At 42.8% G+C, this 20,268-nt stretch overlaps 1 protein-coding gene across 4 annotated transcripts in view; it reads left to right on the top strand.

The window, feature by feature from the left end:
* The window catches only part of CASP3 (caspase 3), a 48,103-nt gene that overhangs the window by 5,174 nt on the left and 22,661 nt on the right, over positions 1 to 20,268 (top strand). For 3 of the 4 annotated variants that reach the window (XM_064273524.1, XM_010595638.3, XM_010595639.3), the window contains one exon: positions 18,991 to 19,058. In XM_064273524.1, coding sequence (XP_064129594.1) covers positions 19,006 to 19,058 — 53 coding nt within the window. In that variant the 5' untranslated portion in view covers positions 18,991 to 19,005. Of the gene's footprint in view, positions 1 to 15,019; positions 15,149 to 18,990; positions 19,059 to 20,268 lie in introns of those variants that run through there. The other variant, XM_023555017.2, reaches the window with a different exon arrangement.

Raw genomic sequence — 20,268 nt, forward strand, 5'->3', positions numbered from 1 at the left:
GGTGTCACTCGGGGACTCCAGAGGCAAATAGAAATAAGAAAATATGTCTTAATTACTTTTACCGGATGCTTAACATGAAACCAGTTATTTTTCTTTTAGAAGTGAATTACCACTTACATTAGAAATCCATAACCACTGTTTCCATCTTCTTCGTTACTTGGAATAAGTGCACTAGATGTTACTTCATTGTCTTAGAGCTTCTGAGGTTTTAGAATTTTGCTTCCTCTCTTGAGATTATATATAGTATTATCACTGCTATATGGTCTTAAGCAGTTAGGAATAGTGGCAGTCTTCCTGCTCGAGTCAGACAGTTCCTGGTTTGAATATTAGTTCTGTCACTTCAAAGCGTGGGCAAGTTGCTTAACTTCTGTGAGCCTCAGTCAAACTGTAAAATGGGGATCAATCATAATGCCTCAGAGTGTCGCTGGGAGGACTGCCTGGAAATACCTGTGTACCTTTTAGCTCAGGGTCTGGCCCATAAAAACCAACCGTAACATGAACTGTTAACACTTCGCACACACTGAGTTCACATAGGGTTTGTTCCCTTTCTCTTTCTACCTGTTGTGTTAAATTTTTATTTATAAAAATTTTTAAAGTATTAATGGAGATAATTAAGAAATACGTGTCATTTTGAGATTAAAAAAAGCTTATACCAAAAAGAATTAGTCAATGTTCAACCATTTCACGAGGTCGCATATGGTCAGGAACCGATGGTACTGAAGGAAGAAGTCCAGGCTGCTCTGAAGGCATTGGCGAAAAACAAGGCTCCAGGAATTGGTGGAATATCAATTGAGATGTTTCAACAAACAGATGCAGTGCTGGAGGTGCTCACTCGTCTATGCCAAGAAATATGGAAGACACCTTCCTGGCCAACTGACTGGAAGAGATCCATATTTATGCCTATTCCCAAGAAAGGTGATCCAACCAAATGTGGAAATTATAGAACAATATCATTAATATCACACGCAAGCAAAATTCTCCTGAAGATCATTCAAAAACGGCTGCAGCAGTATATCGACAGGGAACTGCCAGAAATTCAGGCCGGTTTCAGAAGATGACGTGGAACCAGGGATGTCATTATCGATGTCAGATGGATCTTGGCTGAAAGCAGAGAATACCAGAAGGATGTTTACCTGTGTTTTATTGACTACGCAAAGGCATTTGACTGTGTGGATCATAACAAACTATGGATGACACTGCGAAGAATGAGAATTCCAGAACACTTAATTGTGCTCGTGAGGAACCTTTACGTAGATCAAGAGGCAGTTGTTCGGACAGAACAAGGGGATACTGATTGGTTTAAAATCAGGGACGGTGTGCGTCAGGGTTGTATTCTTTCACCAGACCTATTCAATCTATAATGCTGAGCAAATAATCCAAGAAGCTGGACTATGTGAAGAAGAACGGCACCAGGATTGGAGGAAGACTCGTTAACAACCTGTGTTATGCGGATGACACAACCTTGCTTGCTGAAAGTGAAGAGGACTTGAAACACTTGCTAATGAAGATCAAAGACCACAGCCTTCAGTATGGATTGCAGCTCAACATAAAAAAAACAAAAATCCTCACAACTGGACCAATGAACAACATCATGATAAACGGAGAAAGGATTGAAGTTGTCAAGGATTTCATTTTACTTGGATCCACAATCAACAGCCATGGAAGCAGCAGTCAAGAAATCAAAAGACGCATTGCATTGGGCAAATCTGCAATGACCTTTTCAAAGCGTTGAAGAGCAAAGATGTCACCCTGAAGGCTAACGTGCGCCTGTCCCAAGCCATGGTATTTTCAATCACATCGTAGTCATGTGAAAGCTGGACAATGAATAAGGAAGACCGAAGAAGAGTTGATGCCTTTGAATAGTGGTGTTGGCAAAGAATATTGTATATACCATGGACTGCCAAAAGAACAAACAAATCTGTCTTAGAAGAGGTACAGCCAGAGTGCTCCTTAGAAGGAAGGATGGCGAGACTGCATCTTACATACATGTTGTCAGGAGGGATCAGTCCCTGGAGAAGGACATCATGCTTTGCAGAGTAGAGGGTCAGTGGCAAAGAGGAAGACCCTCAACGAAGTGGATTGACACAGTGGCTGCAACAACGAGCTCAAGCATAATAACGATTGTGAGGATGGCTCAGGACTGGGCAGTGTTTCGTTCTGTCGTGCATAGGATCGCTATGAGTTGGAACCGACTCAACAGCACCTAACAACAACAGCCGTAGGTTCACTTTCAAAATATTCATTCTTTAGTAACACAGCCCCCCCAAACCATTAGTAATTTATAGATTAGTATAGAAATTTCAATGTTAGAAATTAATTTTTATTCTGTCTTAACTCTGTAGATAATTTAGTGTAGTTTATTTTGTATTGAATATACAACAGCACCTTTAATTAGTTGACCACAGTGTAAGTTGGAAAAGCGTTACAACTTTAAACTTGTTTTGGAAAACACAGCTTGAAATATTGAAGCTCCGACGGTTGTGACTTCAGTGGCAAGTGTTAGAGGATCTAGGAAATAGAAAAGTGATTCTAAGACCTGAGTTCCAGGGGGCTATCTAATGTGAGTTGGTCCACTTAGAGCTTCATCAGCACCCTGATATTATGCAGATTTATACTTATTCAATACAGTTAGAAACAATTTGTGTTAAGCCCATTTCTATACTAGGATATATTTTTTAAACCCCCATTATTTATTTTTGCTCTTTGTTTTGTCAAATGAAAATGTTTTAAAAGCCTAAAGGCCTGTTATCTTTTAGGGTCCTAAGTGTTTCCCTTAGGAGGTAATTTTGTAATCCTTTTACGATGAGACCATCCCGAGAGTAATAAGTACTCAGCTAGGCATGAGCTAATGGAGGTGAGGTCATGCTTAGTCTAACACTTCAGTGAGTTCTGCAGGAACCAAAGCTCTGCTCCAAAGAGTGTGGATTTGGTGCTTTCGTGTGGAAAAAGCAGATGGTGACAAGTGAAGAAAGAACAAATGTGCACATGTCTGATGCTATAAGGATTTTATTTCAGTTTAAGAGTTACTGTGCTGCCTGCAGAAGAAATACTTAATAAGAAATCTTTAGTGTCTTGATTGTTAGTGGGAATCTGTTATGAGTTGAATTGTGTTCTCCAAAAATGTGTGTCAACTTGGCTAGGCTACGATTCCCAGTATTTGTGTAATTGTCCACCATTTTGTCATCAATGTGATTTTTCCTGTGTTGTAAATCCTACCTCTCTGATGTTGATGAGGCAGAATTAGAGGCAGTTATCTTTTTTTTATGTTAATGAGGCAGGACTCAATTTACAAGATTAGGTTTTGAGTCAATCTCTTTTGAAATATAAAAGAGAAGCTAGCAGAGATATGGGACCTCCCCTACCACAAAGAATGAAGAACCAGGAGGGGAGTGCTCCCTTTGGACCTGGGGTCCCTGTGCTGAGAAGCTCCTAGACTGGGGGAAGGTTGATGATAAGGACCTTCCCCCAGAGATGGCAAAGAGAGACTTCCCCTGGAGCTGGCATCCTGAATTCGGACTTCTAGCCTCCTAGGCTGTGAGAGAATAAATTTCTCTTTGTTAAAGCCATCCACTTGTGATATTTCTTTTATAGCAGTAGTAGATAACTAAGACAGAACCTTTCAACATTTTGAGGTCCCTGAACACTACGGACCCTGCATTTGATAGGCTTGTTAAAAAGGGCCAACTTGGAGCAAACAGTAGGGCCAGAAAGGACATTGGCAATTCAATTTCAAGAATTTTAATTTCCCACTGTGTTTTCACTCATATTTTCTCCAGTTTGGAAACATAGGTAATGTTATTTTTTCATGGATTGTAATATAACGTCAATAAACCATTTGTTACGTATTTGCCTGTGTTTCCAGACTTGTTAGCCACCCTGTACTGTACTCTAGTGGATCGGGTTAACCACAACCTTGTTTCTCACCATGGATGGATAATTTTGGCTTGTGGGCTGCCCACTTAGAGTTGACATGTAAAAGTTGTAAGATCTCTTGGGAATATTTAATTGTCCTTACTGCCTACTTTTAGGAGCGCTCTTTCCTTCTAGATTGTCCTGTGTGCATGCAAGACCCAAATATGTACTTGGAATCAGTATAAATAGCTGCTCGCTCACCTTTTGTCATTTAAGTGTCTGGAGCATGGCAGTGAGCTTGGCCTTCTGGGCAGAAGTATCTGGGGGGAGCATGTGAGCCTCTAGAACCTCTTCTAAAGTGACCACCGCATATCCAGCTTTCCTTTTTCCTTGTTCCACGTAACTGCTTCCATCAGTGAACAGTTCTAGGTCTGGGTTTTGGAGCTGCTGGTCAGTGAGGTCTATGGCAGCTAACCAAAAGGTTGGCAGTTCGACTCTACCAGGTGCTCCCTGGAAACTCTATGGGTCAGTTCTGCTCGGTCCTGTAGGGTTGCTATGAGTCGGAATCAACTTGACAACAACAGGTTTGGTTTTATTTGGTCAGTGGGGTCAGGCTGACTGGCATACACCAGGTCAATGGTCTTTAGGCAGTCATGTTCTTTTTTTTGCTTTGACAAGGTGGCTGCGTTTAAACTGACAGTTTCTCATAGGGTGATGGCTGGGTCATCTAACAGCACCCCTTGGTACTGGGCCATTTGCCCAAGGTAGATCCAGTTTGACCCTTTCTACTCTAAGATGGTTAGAATTAAGTGGGGCATGGTCACCTGGAGAGGTTGGTCAAGGGTAAGTTTCTTGCCTTCCTTGATGATTAATACTTTGGTTACTACTGCCTGAAGGCACACAGGCTGTGTCCACATGCCAAGAGTCTGGGCAAGTACCCTGGCCACCACTCCCGTGGACTCATGTGCAAACAGGCCAAGAGGTTTATTCATACCGGGAGTCCCAAGGCTGGGGCCTCTATCAACTTTGTTTTAATGGTATCAAAACCTGTTGCTCTGTCCCAGTCCATCCTAAGGGATCTGTGTCTTTTCCCTGTAAGGCTTGGTATAAAGGCTTTGCAATAAGTCCAAAATTTGGGATCCAGATGTGGCAAAAACCAGTCATTCCCCAAAACCTCGGAGCTGTCTCTATTTAATAGGGGCTGCCAACCTACAGATAACATCTTTTCGGGCTGTTAGGAGTTCTCACTCTCCCTGTCTGATTTTAAAGCCCAGGTAAGTCACCTCCTTTTGGCTGACCTGAGCTTTTTCTTCCAAGACCTGATACCATGCATTTCCCAGGAAAGTGAAAAATTTTATGGTGTTCTAAACTGAGTTGTACTCACTACAATGGGCAAGGAGTCGGTCATTCACATATAGGAGGAGGACACCATTGGTCAGGATCAGTTGTCTCAGTTCATGGGCCAGAGCTGATCCAAAAAGAGTAGGACTGTTTTTAAAGCCCTATGGGAAGACTTGCCAGCACAACTGCTGTTTCTGTCCTGTTCTAGGTCCTCCCACTCAATGAAGATTTTCTCAGATGCAAAAGAAGGCATTCTTCAGGTCTAGCATAATGAATCTGGCAGATATGTGACAAGGTTGACAGCAGGTTATACAGGTTGGGAACTGTAGGGTGGACCATGACTGTTACCTGATTGATGGCTTGTAGATCCTGAATGAACCGGTATTCTCCATTTTTCTTCTTCACTGGCAGGATGGGAATGTTGACCTGTGACTGACACAGTCTAAGCAGTCCGAGGTTCAGGTATCTGGTGATGATTTTGCCTAGTGCCTATCTGGCCTCCACCTGGATAGGGTATTGCCTAAGTCAGGGGGAGTGAGTAGGGAGACTATGCCAGGTAGGAGTTCTGCCATCACTGGGGGAACATTTTTGGTACATCCTGGCACTTTGTTGGCCCATATCCACAGGACCACTGCATCCTTGATGTCTGGCCCTACTGATCCCTGGTAGTGTCCTTCCGCTTTATAGTTGGTGGGTGATTCAGTGGTAAGGGCCATCTGCAGTCACCATCCATTCTCTGGTGGTATATCCATCTGCATAGTCCCTTTATCAAAAGAAATCTGTGCTTAGGGTTTGCACAACAAACTCTTCACAGCAAGGGAATGGGACAGCCAGTCATGTAGAGAAAAGAATGTGTTAATGACTTCCCTTGTATGGAGCAGGTTAGAGGCTGGAGGAAGGGAGAGTTCTCCCACTTACTTGAGACTCCCACAACCGACACAGTTTGTTTCATTGGAACTTTTTCTGGGTCAGGACAGAGTGGGTTGCTCTGGTATCCACTAGAAACTGTACAGGTTCCCCACCCCACCATCATTATTACCAGAGGTTCAGGTAGGGGACTCACCTCTGGTCCTCCTCAATCCGAGTCTTCCTCCATTGGCATCATGGGGCACTGGGCAGCCCAGGCTCTTTCTTACTTCTGGGTAGGAATTTAGGGCACTCTCTTCCAGTGTCCTCTCTCCTTGCACAAGGCGCACTGGTCTTGGCTTAACAGGGTTCAGGGCCTCTCACATCCCTCTTTCCTCAGGGGCCCTCCTCTTCTTGGGCCACTGGAGATGAGCCATTACTTCACAGGGCCAGGAATGCAGCCTGTCTCTTCTGATCCGTGATTTTCCTCTTTTCCTCTTTCTGGTCCCAATTGGAATATACCTGGTAGGCAAGCTCAACAAGCTGTGAGATCCCCAGCTCCACACCTCCCTCAAGTTTCTGGAGTTTTCTGTGCCCAATCAAAATCATACTCACCAGGAGAGTATTTTCAGGACTCTCAGGGTACGGACCCTATCTGTGAACTCCCTAAAAGCCTCATAAATTCTTTCTAGAAACTTGGGGGGACCTTCGATTGGCTCTTGTTTGATCCCATATGTTTTGCCAAGGTTTTTTGGTTTAGGCACCCCTTTCTTCAACCCTGCCAAAAGGTACTTCCTATGATAAGCAAGTTGGGTCCATCCCTCAGCAGTATTCTGATCCCAGTCAGGGTCCCCCACCGGGAAGGTCACTGCCCCCAGTTGATTTACTGCCTGCACTTCGTGGAGCCTGTCAGCCTCAGCCCTAAGACTTTCCTAGTACCATTTGCTTTTCTTCTGGGTTCAGCAGCACATCTAATAGTGCCTGACGAGCTACCCAATTAGGGTTATGAGTGCAGAAGATGGAGGCAAAAAGATCATGCATTCTCTTAGTGTCTTCCAATACCTGGGGCAGTGGTTTCTCCAGTTATAAAGATTACTTGTTGAAAATGGTTGGTGGACCTAGACCATGCTGGTGTCTCCTGTTGGGACTTCTCAGAGGGGGGTGCATGCCCCTGGGCTCGGCTGTGTTATCAGTCACCCTCATGTTACTTTCGTTCTCCGTAGTCACTGAATTGGGCTACCCAAAGGCAGTTCTGCTCTGCATATAGGGCATGGAGCCTACTGGTGGGACAGAAGGACCCAGGAGGGGTAGATACAAAGGTTGAGGGGAGTGTTGCCAGGTGGAAACCCTAGGTTTTTCTTGGTGCGACTCATCTCAGCCAATACATGAGAGACGAAGGTGGGAGATTGGAAAGGTGCCTTTATTTCACTGTGCAAGAAAAGGAACAGTCGGGGCTGCTGCCTCCAGTACTGCTCAGGGAGGGTGAGAGGAAAAGTTACTTTATGGGGTTTACGAGCAGGAAGTTCATACAAGATACCTCAGCAACATTCTTAATCTTACAACACAGGCACAGTGGGGTTTACATATAACTTCATGAATTCTGTGTTCAGAAAATGGTGGTTAAACTCCACACAAAGGCAGGGAAGTTACTATGTTTAAGGTACTTAATGAACTAAAAGGTCATCCCAAATGTCAACATGGCACCTAAACCGGTTTCCACTCAGTTTGCTCTAGTTTTGTAGCAGTTAAGAAAAGGGAAACCAAGATTTTAATTTAAAGCTACGGAGTCTGTGAAGCAAAGAAACCAGGATTTTAATGTAAAGCTACGGGGCATGTCACACAAGCTGCTGGAGGTAGTGGAATTTTCCGCAGCCTGGGGACCTCTGCCTTAAATGTATGAAAGAAAAAGAGAAAGGCAGAGAGACTGAAGCATGGTACAGAGCATGAAAATGATCACTTTCATTATAGAAAAGTACTTCTGTTTTTGTCACCCCTGATACAGGGTAAAGACTGAACTGGCCAACTCAGTCCTGATTGATACAGTCTGCCATTATTGATATTATTTTATAAAGTAGTATTTGTTATTATTTTTTAACTTTTAAAACAGTGCAGATTGTATTAGTTTACCAGGGTGGCCGTAACAAAATACATACCACAGATTGTGGGTGGCTTTAAACAACAGAAAATTATTGTCTCAGAGTTCTGGAGGCTAGTAATCCAAATTTAGAATGCCAGCTGAGCCATATTCTCTCTGAAGACGCTAGGGGACGATCCTTTCTCGCCTCTCTCAGCTTCTGGTACCCCCAAGTATTCCTTGGAGTATGGCTACATCTTTACAAGGCCCTTTTTTCTCTATATCTTCTTCTCTTTTATAGGACACCACTCAGATTGGATCAAGACCCACCCTGCTCTGTCAATAACTGTTAGTCTAACTGATTATGTCTTCAGAGACCCTGTTTCCAAACAAGATCTTATTCACAAGTATCAAGGATTAGGACTGCAACGTATCTTTTGGGAAGACATTTCAAACCATAAAATTGTCACTGAGGAGGCCCAGACATGGGACTTACTAGACAAAGATTTTAAATGTGCTTAAAGAGCTAAAGGAAAACATGGACAAAGAACTAAAGGAAATCAGGAGAATGATACATGAACAAATTGAGAATATCAGTAAAGAGGTAGAAATGAAAAGGAATCATACGCTTCTTCTAGCTTCTGGTTATGGCCCAAGATCCTTGGTGATCTTTGCCTTGCAGCTCTAGTCTCAGCCTCTATCATCACATGGTCATCTTTCCTCTATGGTTGTGTCTGTGTCTCTTTTATAAGGACACCACACTTATTGGATTAGGACCCACCCTATTCCAGTATAATCTCATGTTAACTGATAACGTCTTCAAAGACCCTATTCTAAAACAAAGGCATGTTCACAGGTATCAAATTTTGTAGGAACACAATTCAACCTGTATCACAGATGTTATACAAAAATTAAAAGTTACAGAAGGATATTAAGGACCAAATAAGCTACCAGTAATCTCATCACCCAGAGACAGCCACTGTAGAAAAAAACTGAGTGAAGATGCTATATATAGTTGGTCTTATTTTTGTGTATATTTTAATAGAGATCATATTATTGCATCAGTTTTATAGCCTATTTTCACTTAGCCTTATATTATGTACATTTTTCCATGTCATTGATAACTTCTCTGTTCTCAAATTCTCAGTTTTTTAATGAATAACACATGCCCCTGCCCTTTCTGCTCCACTCACCTCCTGTAATTATTTCCTTAGGCTGCATTCTTAGAGGTGAAATTTTAATAGGTCAAACTGAAAGATTTTTTTTGGAGGGGGCAATTGGGGAGACATATTGTCAAAATGCTCTCAAGAAGTTACACCAATTTTTGTCCTTTCTTGTAGTGATTGAGAATGCCAATCTCATGCACCTCTGCTAACATTGTGTATGATTAGTTTTTGATGTTGCTTGGTAAATTACATGGGTAGACACACATGAAACTGTACATAGACGACATTTGGGGATTCTTGTCTCATAGTTTATCTTCTAAATATAGGCAAATAGGTGCAATAATATGAGTGCGTCATCCCTCCATCAAATTCATAACACTCTCCTGTGTTGTGCCAAAATACTTGTTTTCCTTACCATTACAATGAATGAATTGTCCCATTTCTCTGTGACTAATACCTTTCCATATACGAGCTGGATTTCCAAACCCTTTCATTCCTTTAAGAACTTCACTCTTAAAATTGTTCCCTTCCCTCCTCCTGCATTATTACATCTCCCTTTCTACTGGATCATTCTCATCAACATAAAAACATGCTTAATATGGCCCTTCTTTAAATAAAACAAGAAACCTCCTCAGCCTCTTGTCTCCCTCCAACAATTACCCCATTCTCCTTTCCCCTTCACAGGAACACTGGGGAGAATTGTGTCTACTCAAATTTTTGCACGCATCCTCTCCTCAGCTGAGCCAACATTTGTTCTTCTAAAGTATAATTTTCAAAAAGTTGAAAGCATCACTCTCATGCAAATATGAAATGAATACATGTCAAATATGTTATCAGTTAATAAGGGAACAAATAAGATGTTAAGGCCAAACCAACAGAATTTGAATAACAGGTATACATGTAGACAGTGGGCATGATGAATGAATTTGCTAATACATGCAAAACTGGTTAATATCCTAACAGGCAATAAAATGTAATGGGAAGGGTCATCTTTCTATAAGGAGCCCTGGTGGCTAACACTTGACTCCTGACCGAAATGTAAGCAGTTGAAACCCATCCAGTGGCTCAGTGGGTGAAAGACCTGTCAACTTGCTTCCGTAAGGATTGCAACCTAGAAAACCACGTGGGGCAGTTCTGCTCTGTCACATGGGGCTGCTGTAAGTCAGAATCGACTCAACAGCACACAACAGTATCTTTTCTGTAGGGTGGAAATCAGTTGTATCATTACAAGACAAAATTCATTTTATTGCTATGGGTAAGAATCATTTGCGTAACTATCCGTTTGTTAAGGTTTAACTTCCACTCATTCAGTAGAAGGTCAAAGGGCACACCTTATAGAATCAGATAATCCTTTAGAGTCCTCTGGACAATGCCCAGCACTCCACTGAAAGGATACTCAATGATTTCTTTTGAGTATTAAGGCCAATTCTTGACCGTCCCCCACCACGCCAGTGTTCAATTCTGTCCTCATCTGAATTGACCTCTTAGCAAGATTTGAAAAGGTTGAGCACTCTCTTGAAAAACATACTTGGGTATGTCACATTCACCTGCTTTTCCACTCCTTCACTCTCTTCTCTTTAATCTATTTTGCTGCCTCCACTTCCCTAATAAACCTCTCAATATCAGAATGCCACAATATATCTCCAGCCCTGATCTCTACCCTGAGCTCCAGACACTTAACTACCTGTATCTACTAAATGAGCCCTGGTGGTGCAGTGGTTAAGAGCTCAGCTGCTAACCAAAAGGTTGGCAGTTTGAATCAACCAGCTGTTCCTTGGAAGCCTTATGGGGCAGTTCTATTCTGTCCTAAGGTCACTGTGAGTCAGAATCAACTCGACGGCAACAGGTTTGGTTTGTGGTATCTACTAATCAACTGTGTAGTCCACCACAAGTACAAGCAAGACTGGAAGGAGGGGAGGACAGAGCTTGACTTTGGTAAGGGATATTACATATTCCTGGAGACTGAAAATTGAGACCTAGGACATTCTATAAAGACTTTTGTGGTTGGGTCCTGTTGGTAGAATTGTATATTCTTTAAGATTTTCTGATTTTACCGTAGGAGCTAGGTTAAAGTCATTTTTTAATTGCAGTTTTATAGATAGGACTTCTAGAAGCTGGAGAAAATCATTCAAGGTTTTTGTTTTCCTTTCGTCCCTACTTTCTGCTTTATCCAAAGACTTAGACTACACTCTTAGGCTGGGTTCCTTAGAGAAGTAAAACCAGTAAAGTGTATAAATATATATAGATTTATATCAAGGAAACTGCTCACACGATTGTAAAGGCTACAATGTCCCAAGTCCGTAGATCAGGATAGAGGCTTCTCTTCATTCACATAGCCTCACGGGTTGGTGAACCCAAGATTGGCAGGTCGTAGAGCAGGGCCCTTGATCACAGGCCGTGAAGAGCAACAAATCCCAAAATCAGCAGATGAGCTGCTAGCTGAAGTCCCAAGAACTGGAGGTCAGATGAACAGGAGACACCTGCAAGATCCAGAGTAAGCAAAAAAGCCAGAACGTCTGTTTTATATTCAGATGCAAGCCACACCCCCAAGGAAACTCCCTTTCAACTGATTGGCTATTCACAGGAGATTCAGTCACAGGAAAGATCACATATAAACACAGAGACACATGGCCCAGCCAGGTTAACAATCTTAACCATCACAGTCCCCCCCTTGTCAATGTGGCACATGTACGCATTGCCTTAAACCATACATAATCTCTGAATAAAAACATTTATAAAGTCATATTTGGGCCTAATATGATACAACTAACACACATACAACCAAAAAATGCACTAGCCCCATTTAACATTTTGTATTTTATTAGTGCAGAAAACAAAAATATTTCATGCACACATACAAAGCAGAAATACTGATAACAATTACAGTCCTTATTTCTGTAAGGAATAAGGTCACATGGCCATAACTGGTATTTAGAACCACCTTCTTCCACCACCCATTCCGTATTTCTTTTGCCCTCAGCAAACACCTCAGCTAGTCTCAGTTTTTTGCCTGGTGGGGCAACCCAAACCTTCATTCCTTGAAGGGTCTGGGTCGTTAGCAGTCATGTTGGAATTGAGTTGCTGTAGTTTTTCATCAACATTTTTTATTTTAATCTCAGGGCATGGTAATTTTAAGAGACATCGTAAGGAATCTCCTGCATTCCCGACATACTCTTCTTTACCTCCATTATGTAATATCAGTCCAATTTCCTCTTGGTAATCAGGATCAATCACATTAGCCAATAGGTAAGTTCCTTCTTTGCCTGTTGACCCAGAGGCATAAGGAACCCTAAATGGCCAGGTGGCATTCTTCGCTTCCAGTTCAATGGAATCAGTGACGTGTATCCAAGTGGAAGCATTCCTCCCTTTGAAACTAAGACCTCTAGACCTGCAAAGCACAAGGTTGTGGGGACAGGAAGCAAAACTCTTGCGAGTGGGTCACTAGGGGTAATAGTGAGTGGTGCCACTCCCATTTCCACTGCTTCATTCATGGACCTGTGAATCTTGGCTATGGGAGAAACAGCACCATATATTGAACGTGGGTTTAGAGCATATACCGCCTCCTGAGGTACATGGTAAGACCGGTAAATTCCATGAGCATGGGCTCACTGCCACACTTCATTTGCTGTGAAATGAGTCCCTCGATCTGAGGCAACGCTGTGTGGAATACCATGATGGTGGATAAGGCATTCTGTAAGTCCGCAGATGGTAATTTTGGCAGCAGCATTGCGTGAAGGGAAGGTAAATTCGTATCCAGAGTAAGTGTCTATTCCAGTAAGGACAAAACACTACCCTTTCCATGATGGAAGTGGTCTGATGTAATCAACTTGCCACCAAGTTGCTGGCTGATCACCTCAAGAGATGGTGCCATACTGGGAACTCAGTGTTGGTCTCTGCTACTGGCAGATTGGACACTCAGCAGTGGCTGTAGCTAAGTCAGCCTTGGTGAGTGGAAGTCCATGTTGTTGAACCCGTGCATAACCTCCATCCGTGCCACCATGGCCACTTTGTTCATGAGGCCATTGAGCAATGATGGGAGTTGCTGGGGAAAGAGGATGACTGGTTTCCACAGAACACAACATTCTGTCCACTTGATTGTTAAAATCATTCTCTGCTGAGTTCACCCTTTGATGAGCATTCATATAAGACACAAATATCTTCACTTCTTTAGCCCATTCAGACAGATCTATCCACATACCTCTTCCCCATAAATCCTTGTCTTCAGTTTTCTAATCCTGTTACTTCCAAGTCCCTGACCATACAGCCAAACCATTGGCCACAGCCCATGAATCAGTATATAATCGCATATCTGGCCATTTCTCCTTCCAAGCAAAGTGAACCACCAGGTGCACTGCTCTAAGTTCTGCCCTTTGTGAGGGTTTTCCTTCACCACAGTTTTCAGGGAGGTCCCAGAAAGGGGTTGTAGTGCTGCCATTGTCCACTTTTGAGTGGTGCCTGCATGTCGTGCAGAGCCACCTGTAAACCACTAACAAGTTTTCTTCAGTCAACTGATAGTAAGGAACTCCCCGTGGAGCCATAGGTGCAGATTAGGAGATGACAGGTAATGACAGGCGTGGAGACAATGGGCATTTGGGTCACCTCCTCATGCAACTTACTTGTACCTTCAGGTCCTGCTCGAGTCCGATCTCATATATACTACTTCCGTTTAATGATGGAGTGCTGCTTTGCACGTCCAGCTTTATGACTCTGTGGGTCAGACAATATCCAGTTCATGATGGGCAGCTCAGGCCACATGGTGACTTTGTGTCCCATGGTTAGGCAGTCTCTACTAAGGCCCAGTAACAAGCCAAAAGCTCTCTCTCAAAAGGAGAGTAGTTATTTGCATAGGATGGCAGTGCATTGCTCCAAAATCCTAAGGGTCTGCCCTGTGATTCACTAATAGGGGCCTGCCAAGGACTCCAGACAGCATCTCTATCTGCTATTGACACTTCAGCACCATTGGATAAGGTGGATCACATGGCCCAAGTGGCAGAGCAGCTTACACAGCAGCCTGAACCTGTTGCAGAGCCTTCTCTCGTTCTGTGCCCCACTCAAAACTAGCAGTTTTTCTAGTCACTTGATAAACAGGCTGGAGTAGCACACCCAAATGCGGAATATGTTGCCTCTAAAATCCAAAGAGGCCCACTGGGTGTTGTGCCTCCTTTTTAGTTGTGGGAGCAGCCAGATGCAATAACTTCTTCTTCACTTTAGAGGGGATATCTCGACATGCCCCACACCACTGGAACCTTAGAAATTTCACTGAGGTGGAAGCTGCCTGAATTTTTGTGGGATCAATTTCCCACCCTATAGCACGCAACTGTTTCAGCAGTAAGTCTGGAGTCATTGACACTTCTTCTTTACTAGGTCCAATCAGCATAATGTCATCAATGTAATGGACCAGTGTGACATCTTGTGGAAGGGACAGTTGATCAAGGACCCTGTGGACTAAATTATGACATAGGGCTGGAGAGTTGATGTAGCCCTGAGGTAGTCAAGTAAAGGTGTATTGCTGGCTGTGCCAGCTAAAGGCAAACTGTTTCTGATGGTCCTTTGAAACAGGTATATGGAGAAAAGGGCATTAGCCAGATCAATAACAGCATACCAGGTACCAGGAGATGTATTAATTTGCTCAAGCAGTAAATTACATCCGGAACAGCAGGTGTAATTGGAGCAACCACCTAGTTAAGTTTTCAATAATCTACTGTCATTTTCCAAGATCCATCTGTTTTCTACACAGGTCAAATAGGCGAGTTGAATGCGGGTGTGGTGGGAATCATCACCCCTGCATCCTTCAAGTCCTTAATGGTGGCAGTAATCTCTGCAGTACCTCCAGGGATGCGGTATTGGTTTTCGTTTACTATTTTCCTAGGTAAGGCCAGTTCTAAGGATTTCTCTTGGCTTTTCCTACCATAATAGCCCTTACTCTATTTGTCAGGGATCCAATATGGGGGTTCTGCCAGTTGCTGAGTATATCTATTTAAATTATGCATTCTGGAACTGGGGAAATCACTACAGCATGAGTTTGGGGACCCACTGGACCTACTGTGAGATGGACGTAAGCTAAGACTCCATTAATAACCTGACCTCCATATGCCCCTACTCTGGTGGGCCACAGTGAAGTTTTGGGTCTCCTGGAATTAGTGTCAGTTAAGAGCCAGTGTCCAGTAATCCCTGAAAAGTCTGATTATTTCCCTTTCCTCACTGAACAGTTGGAAACCCTGGTGGCGTAGTGGGTAAGTGCTACGGCTGCTAAACCAGAGGTCGACAGTTCAAACCCACCAGGTGCTCCTTGGAAACTCTATGGGGCAGTTGTACTCTGTCCTATAGGGTCGCTGTGAGTCAGAATCGACTCGGCGGCAACAGGTTTGGTTTTTGGTTTAATGAACAGTCACTCATAAAAGGCCGTAGGTCCCTTTGGGGAAAGCTGGGAGAAAAATTAACAGTAAAAGTTTTTAGCAGTGTATTGGAGTCATTCCTCAAGGGGACACAGCCTCTCCTTCATTCAAGGGGTTGTGGGTCTTTAGACTCACTCAAAGCTGGGAACTAACTAGTGACTCTCTATTCTGCCCATTCAAGTTACACTGCTATTCATCTAAACTAGAATTCATCTGTTTGTACAGATCAAGTAAATATTTCATAGTCTTCCTATCTGTTTCACTCCTAGGAACACCTTGACTAAGTAGCCAATGCTGTAAGTCCATAAAAGGCAGATTTTCTGATTACTGCTTTGACTCTGCAGTCCACTACTGTGACCACATCCACCTTGTCTTTGTCGATTGAGTGCAGCCACTTGGCCCCTACTACCACAGGGTCCAGTGAGCTTCATTTTAGTGTCTTAATTCAGTTAGGGTAGTTCCCACTGTCAAATCTGATTTACTTAAGATAGCAATCACAGCAGTCTTCAAGGATCCCGGAGCTCCCTTCACAAATTTGTTCCTCACAGTTGTGGTAAAAGGTGTGTCCTCTGGTACTCCATGTGTGAGTCTGTGGGTCTAACCTAATAAATCCACTCCAGCATACCAATTTCCCTAAGCCTTTGGATACCTTCTTCTACAGTATACCAATGTAGATCCAGTACTTCAACTTGATTTAGTGTAAGCCACCTCGTAATCCATGCTTCAGGGACCCAAACAAATAAACCATTAGATCCTTTCCTAACTTCTTGAGCTGAAACATGGAATAAAGAATCTGTGCTTAGTGGACCCATATCAATAAACTCAGACTGATCCATCTCGATCTTCATTGCGCCATTATCCCAAACCCTTTATAGCCATTCCCACACATTCCCCAGGTGTTTTTTGGTACATATTAGAAAAGCCAAGCAGGTCTTTTGGAATGTAGCATACCTCCTCCTGGGTCATACTTTGTACTTCACCTTTTGGGACTGGCTGGGACTTAAGTCTAGTTACAGGTCTAGAAGCCAGAATCCATAGTGTGGAATTGTTTTGAGAACATTCAGCATTGTCTTGTAAAGCATCTGCCTCAGTCAATGCCCCAGGCAGTGACTCAGGCAAGGGCTCTTTAGAGGCAGCTGGGCTAGGGCTAATCTCATTAGATAGGAGTGGAGGAGGTAATGGTTTTTCTGGGCAGAGTGGTTTAGCAGAGAAACATGAAGTAATCTCTTCAGCTGGGATTGGTTCTGCTGGCAGGAATGATTTAATGGAATATAGGGGCTGTGTCTCCAGCTTCCTGATTATCTGCCCATACGTCCCCATCCCAAGTTTCAGGATCCCATTTCTTCCCAATGCCCTTACTTTAACTTCAGACTCCTCTCAAGGTTGACAGTTGAGCTGGGCTTGTAATTCAGTCACTCTTACAGTAAGACTCTGAGTTTGGTTTCCAGAAATTTCAGCTCTGTTACTACAAGAAATAAGGCTTTTTTTTTTTTCAAATCACAAGTGGAAGGATTGAGGTCATATATGTGGCACTTGAGCTTTAACTCTGAAGCCCTGAGCACATCTCTTTAACCAGTTTGTCTACCTACCAACCTACCAGCTTTCTTATACTTTTCATTCTGACAAAATTTAGAAAGATATCACGTGTGTTCATCCAGAGCCTTGCCTTTCACCAATACCTGATCTACTGGTGGTGATATTTTGCATAATTGTATTGCCACCTCACGCCATGAATTAGCAGTGCCCTCTTTATTGCTGGAAGTAGAGTCATCAACATCTTTAAGACTAACCAGACTTGAGAACCAATTTAGGAAACTCATCCTTACAATTCTGTTTCTCTAGAACCACTCTGTGTGCCAAATGTCTGAGGCTAGGTTCTCTAAGGAAGCAGAACTAGTAAAGTATATAAATATATACATAGAGAATTATATCAAGGAAATGGCTTACATGAATGTAGAGGCTTGAACATCCCAAGTCTGTGGATCAGGATAGAGGCTTCTCTTGATTCATGTAGCCACAGGGGCTGGAGAACCCACGATCAGCAGGTCTGAGAACAGTGCTCTTGCTCACAGGCTGTGAAGATCGATGAATCTGAAAATCTGCAGATAAGCTAATAGCTCAAGTCCCAAGAGCCGGAGGTCAGACGAACAGGAGACAGCCGTATGATCCAGAGTGAGCAAAAAAGCTAAAACGTCTGGTTATATTCGGATGTAGGCCACATCCCCAGGGAAAATCTCTTTCAACCGATGGAGTACTTACAGCAGATTCAATCATGAAGGTGATCACCCATAAACAGCCAAGTTAACACATAATCTTAACCATCACAATTGCCTAGAAAGTTCCTTTGCTTCTGGATAGCTTAGAGGAGACAAAGTAGAACTCTAGAAGACAAGTAGTAAGGACCAAGCTTCTTAAGAAGCAGTAGAGCAGAGTGGCAGGGAAAGCCTTGGATCTCCATCACGTAGCTCTGTGTCATAGAAAAAGTTACTCAGTAGGGGTTGCGTTTCCTGACTTTTAGGATTGTTCGGAAAATTAAAGATGCTTAACACAGTACCTATGAGTTGGAATCGACTTGATGACAACAGGTTTGGTTTTTTTTTTTTTTTTTGGTAAACACAGTACCTAGTATGTAATAAGTGCTCGGTAAGTGGTAGCTGCTTACAAGGACTTGTTCACTGTGTGAGGTGAAAGAATGAAAGAAGAAACTTTAGCTTATACTTCCAGGTTTCGTAAACCAATTCACCACCCTAAATGAGAAGTTGGGATGCCAAAGCCCAGTTGAAGAATAAAAATTTTGTGGTAGGTTGGAATTTCCTGGTACTGTACCTCTTGGGAATTTAAGCATCGTATACTAGTGTTATGTGAGTTATACCATTTTGGTGCCAAGTTCTTTGTTTTTTCTTTTAGCAAGGTGAAAATAGTATAAAGTCTTCTTATTGACTGAAGGGCTGCGTTCTTAAAATGGCCTGATCTGTTGAAACAGAAATAAGCTGCAATCTATATCTTAATGTGGGAGGGGGCATACAAATGTAAAAATTTATCCAGATGCACATTTATTTGTGCACTTTGTGTACTTCACTGTTAATATCTTGGTTAAAGGGAAGAAAGGAAGGAAGTAGAAAGGACATTGCTCAGCTCACAGAAACCTTTAGCAATAAAGGTGAAGCTTGGGTTAGGGTGGTAATGCTGATACAAAAATGTCCATATAAAGTACTAACATGCAGAAATAATCATTCGGATAATGAATATAGTGCAGTGGTTTTAGTGGTTTTATAATGGCTGATTTTGATTGACTTCTATTTTCTTTATATTCTAGTTAATAAAAGTATCCATGGAGAACACTGAAAACTCGGTGGATTCGAAATCCATTAAAAATTTGGAAACGTGAGTATTTAAATGGAACCCTGTATAATCAGAGAAAGATCGGTATGTTTAAATGGCAAACTGAGGAGTGGGGAAGCAGAGCGTATATGAGCTTTCTAGCCAGAGAGACCAAGTTGACTTCTTCCCTCAGACAGCTGTGTGACTTTACACAGTTAACCTCTCTGAATCTCATCCTTATAACTTTCATGGAATTGTGAAGAGGATTAAGGGAGGCATCTAAAGATCAAGCACGGTGTCAGTCCCATAGTCAGAAACCCAGTCCTGGAACTGAAAGAATGCACCAGGAAAAACCAAACCCACAAGTTTAGTTGGTTCTGTACCTTCCCAGATTGCTCTGCTGAAGGATTATAGGTTTTGTGTCTGTGGGAAGTTTTTTGGCCTCCTGTTAACGTATAACTTTTAAGACTAAAATGAAATGGCAGCTCTCACTGCCTGTTGTCAGATGCCATCGAGTTGGTTTCAACTCAGAGCAACCCTATGCACAACCGAATGAAACACTGCCTGGTCCTGTGCCGTCCTCACACAATGGTTGCTATGCTTTAGCCCATGGTTGTAGCCACTGTGTCAGTCCATCTCGTTGAAGGCCTTCCTCTTTTTCGCTGACGCTCTGCTTTACCAAGCATGATGTCCTTCTCCAAGGACTGATCCCTCCTGACAACATGTCCAAAGTATGTGAGATGCAGTCTTGCCTTCCTTGCTTCTAAGGAGCGTTCTGGTTGTACTTCGGAGACAGATTTTTTTGTTCTTTTGGCAGTCCACAGTATATTCAATATTCTTTGCCAACACCACAATTCAAAGGCGTCAATTCTTCGGTCTTTCTTATTCATTGTCTAGCTTTCACATTCATATGATGCTACTGAAAACACCATGGCTTGAGTCAGGTGCACCTTAGTCCTCAAGGTGATGTCCTTGCTATTCAACACTTTAGAGAGGTATTTTGCAGCCGATTTGCCCAGTTCAATGTGTATTTTGATTTCTTCGCTGCTACTTCTATGGGTGTTGATTGCGGATCCAAGTAAAATGAAATCCTTGACAACCTCGGTGTTCTCTCCATTTATCATGATATTTCTCCGTTTATCATGATGTCCTTCTTCCTAGGCTGTCTTAGTCTGGAAGCTCAGCTGAAAGCTGTCCACCATGGGTGACCCTGCTGGTATTTGAATAACAATGTCATAGCTTCCAACATCACAGCAACACACAAGCCCCCACA

The sequence above is a fragment of the Loxodonta africana genome, chromosome 21 (genome assembly GCF_030014295.1).
Source record: "Loxodonta africana isolate mLoxAfr1 chromosome 21, mLoxAfr1.hap2, whole genome shotgun sequence".
Lineage (NCBI taxonomy): Eukaryota > Metazoa > Chordata > Mammalia > Proboscidea > Elephantidae > Loxodonta > Loxodonta africana.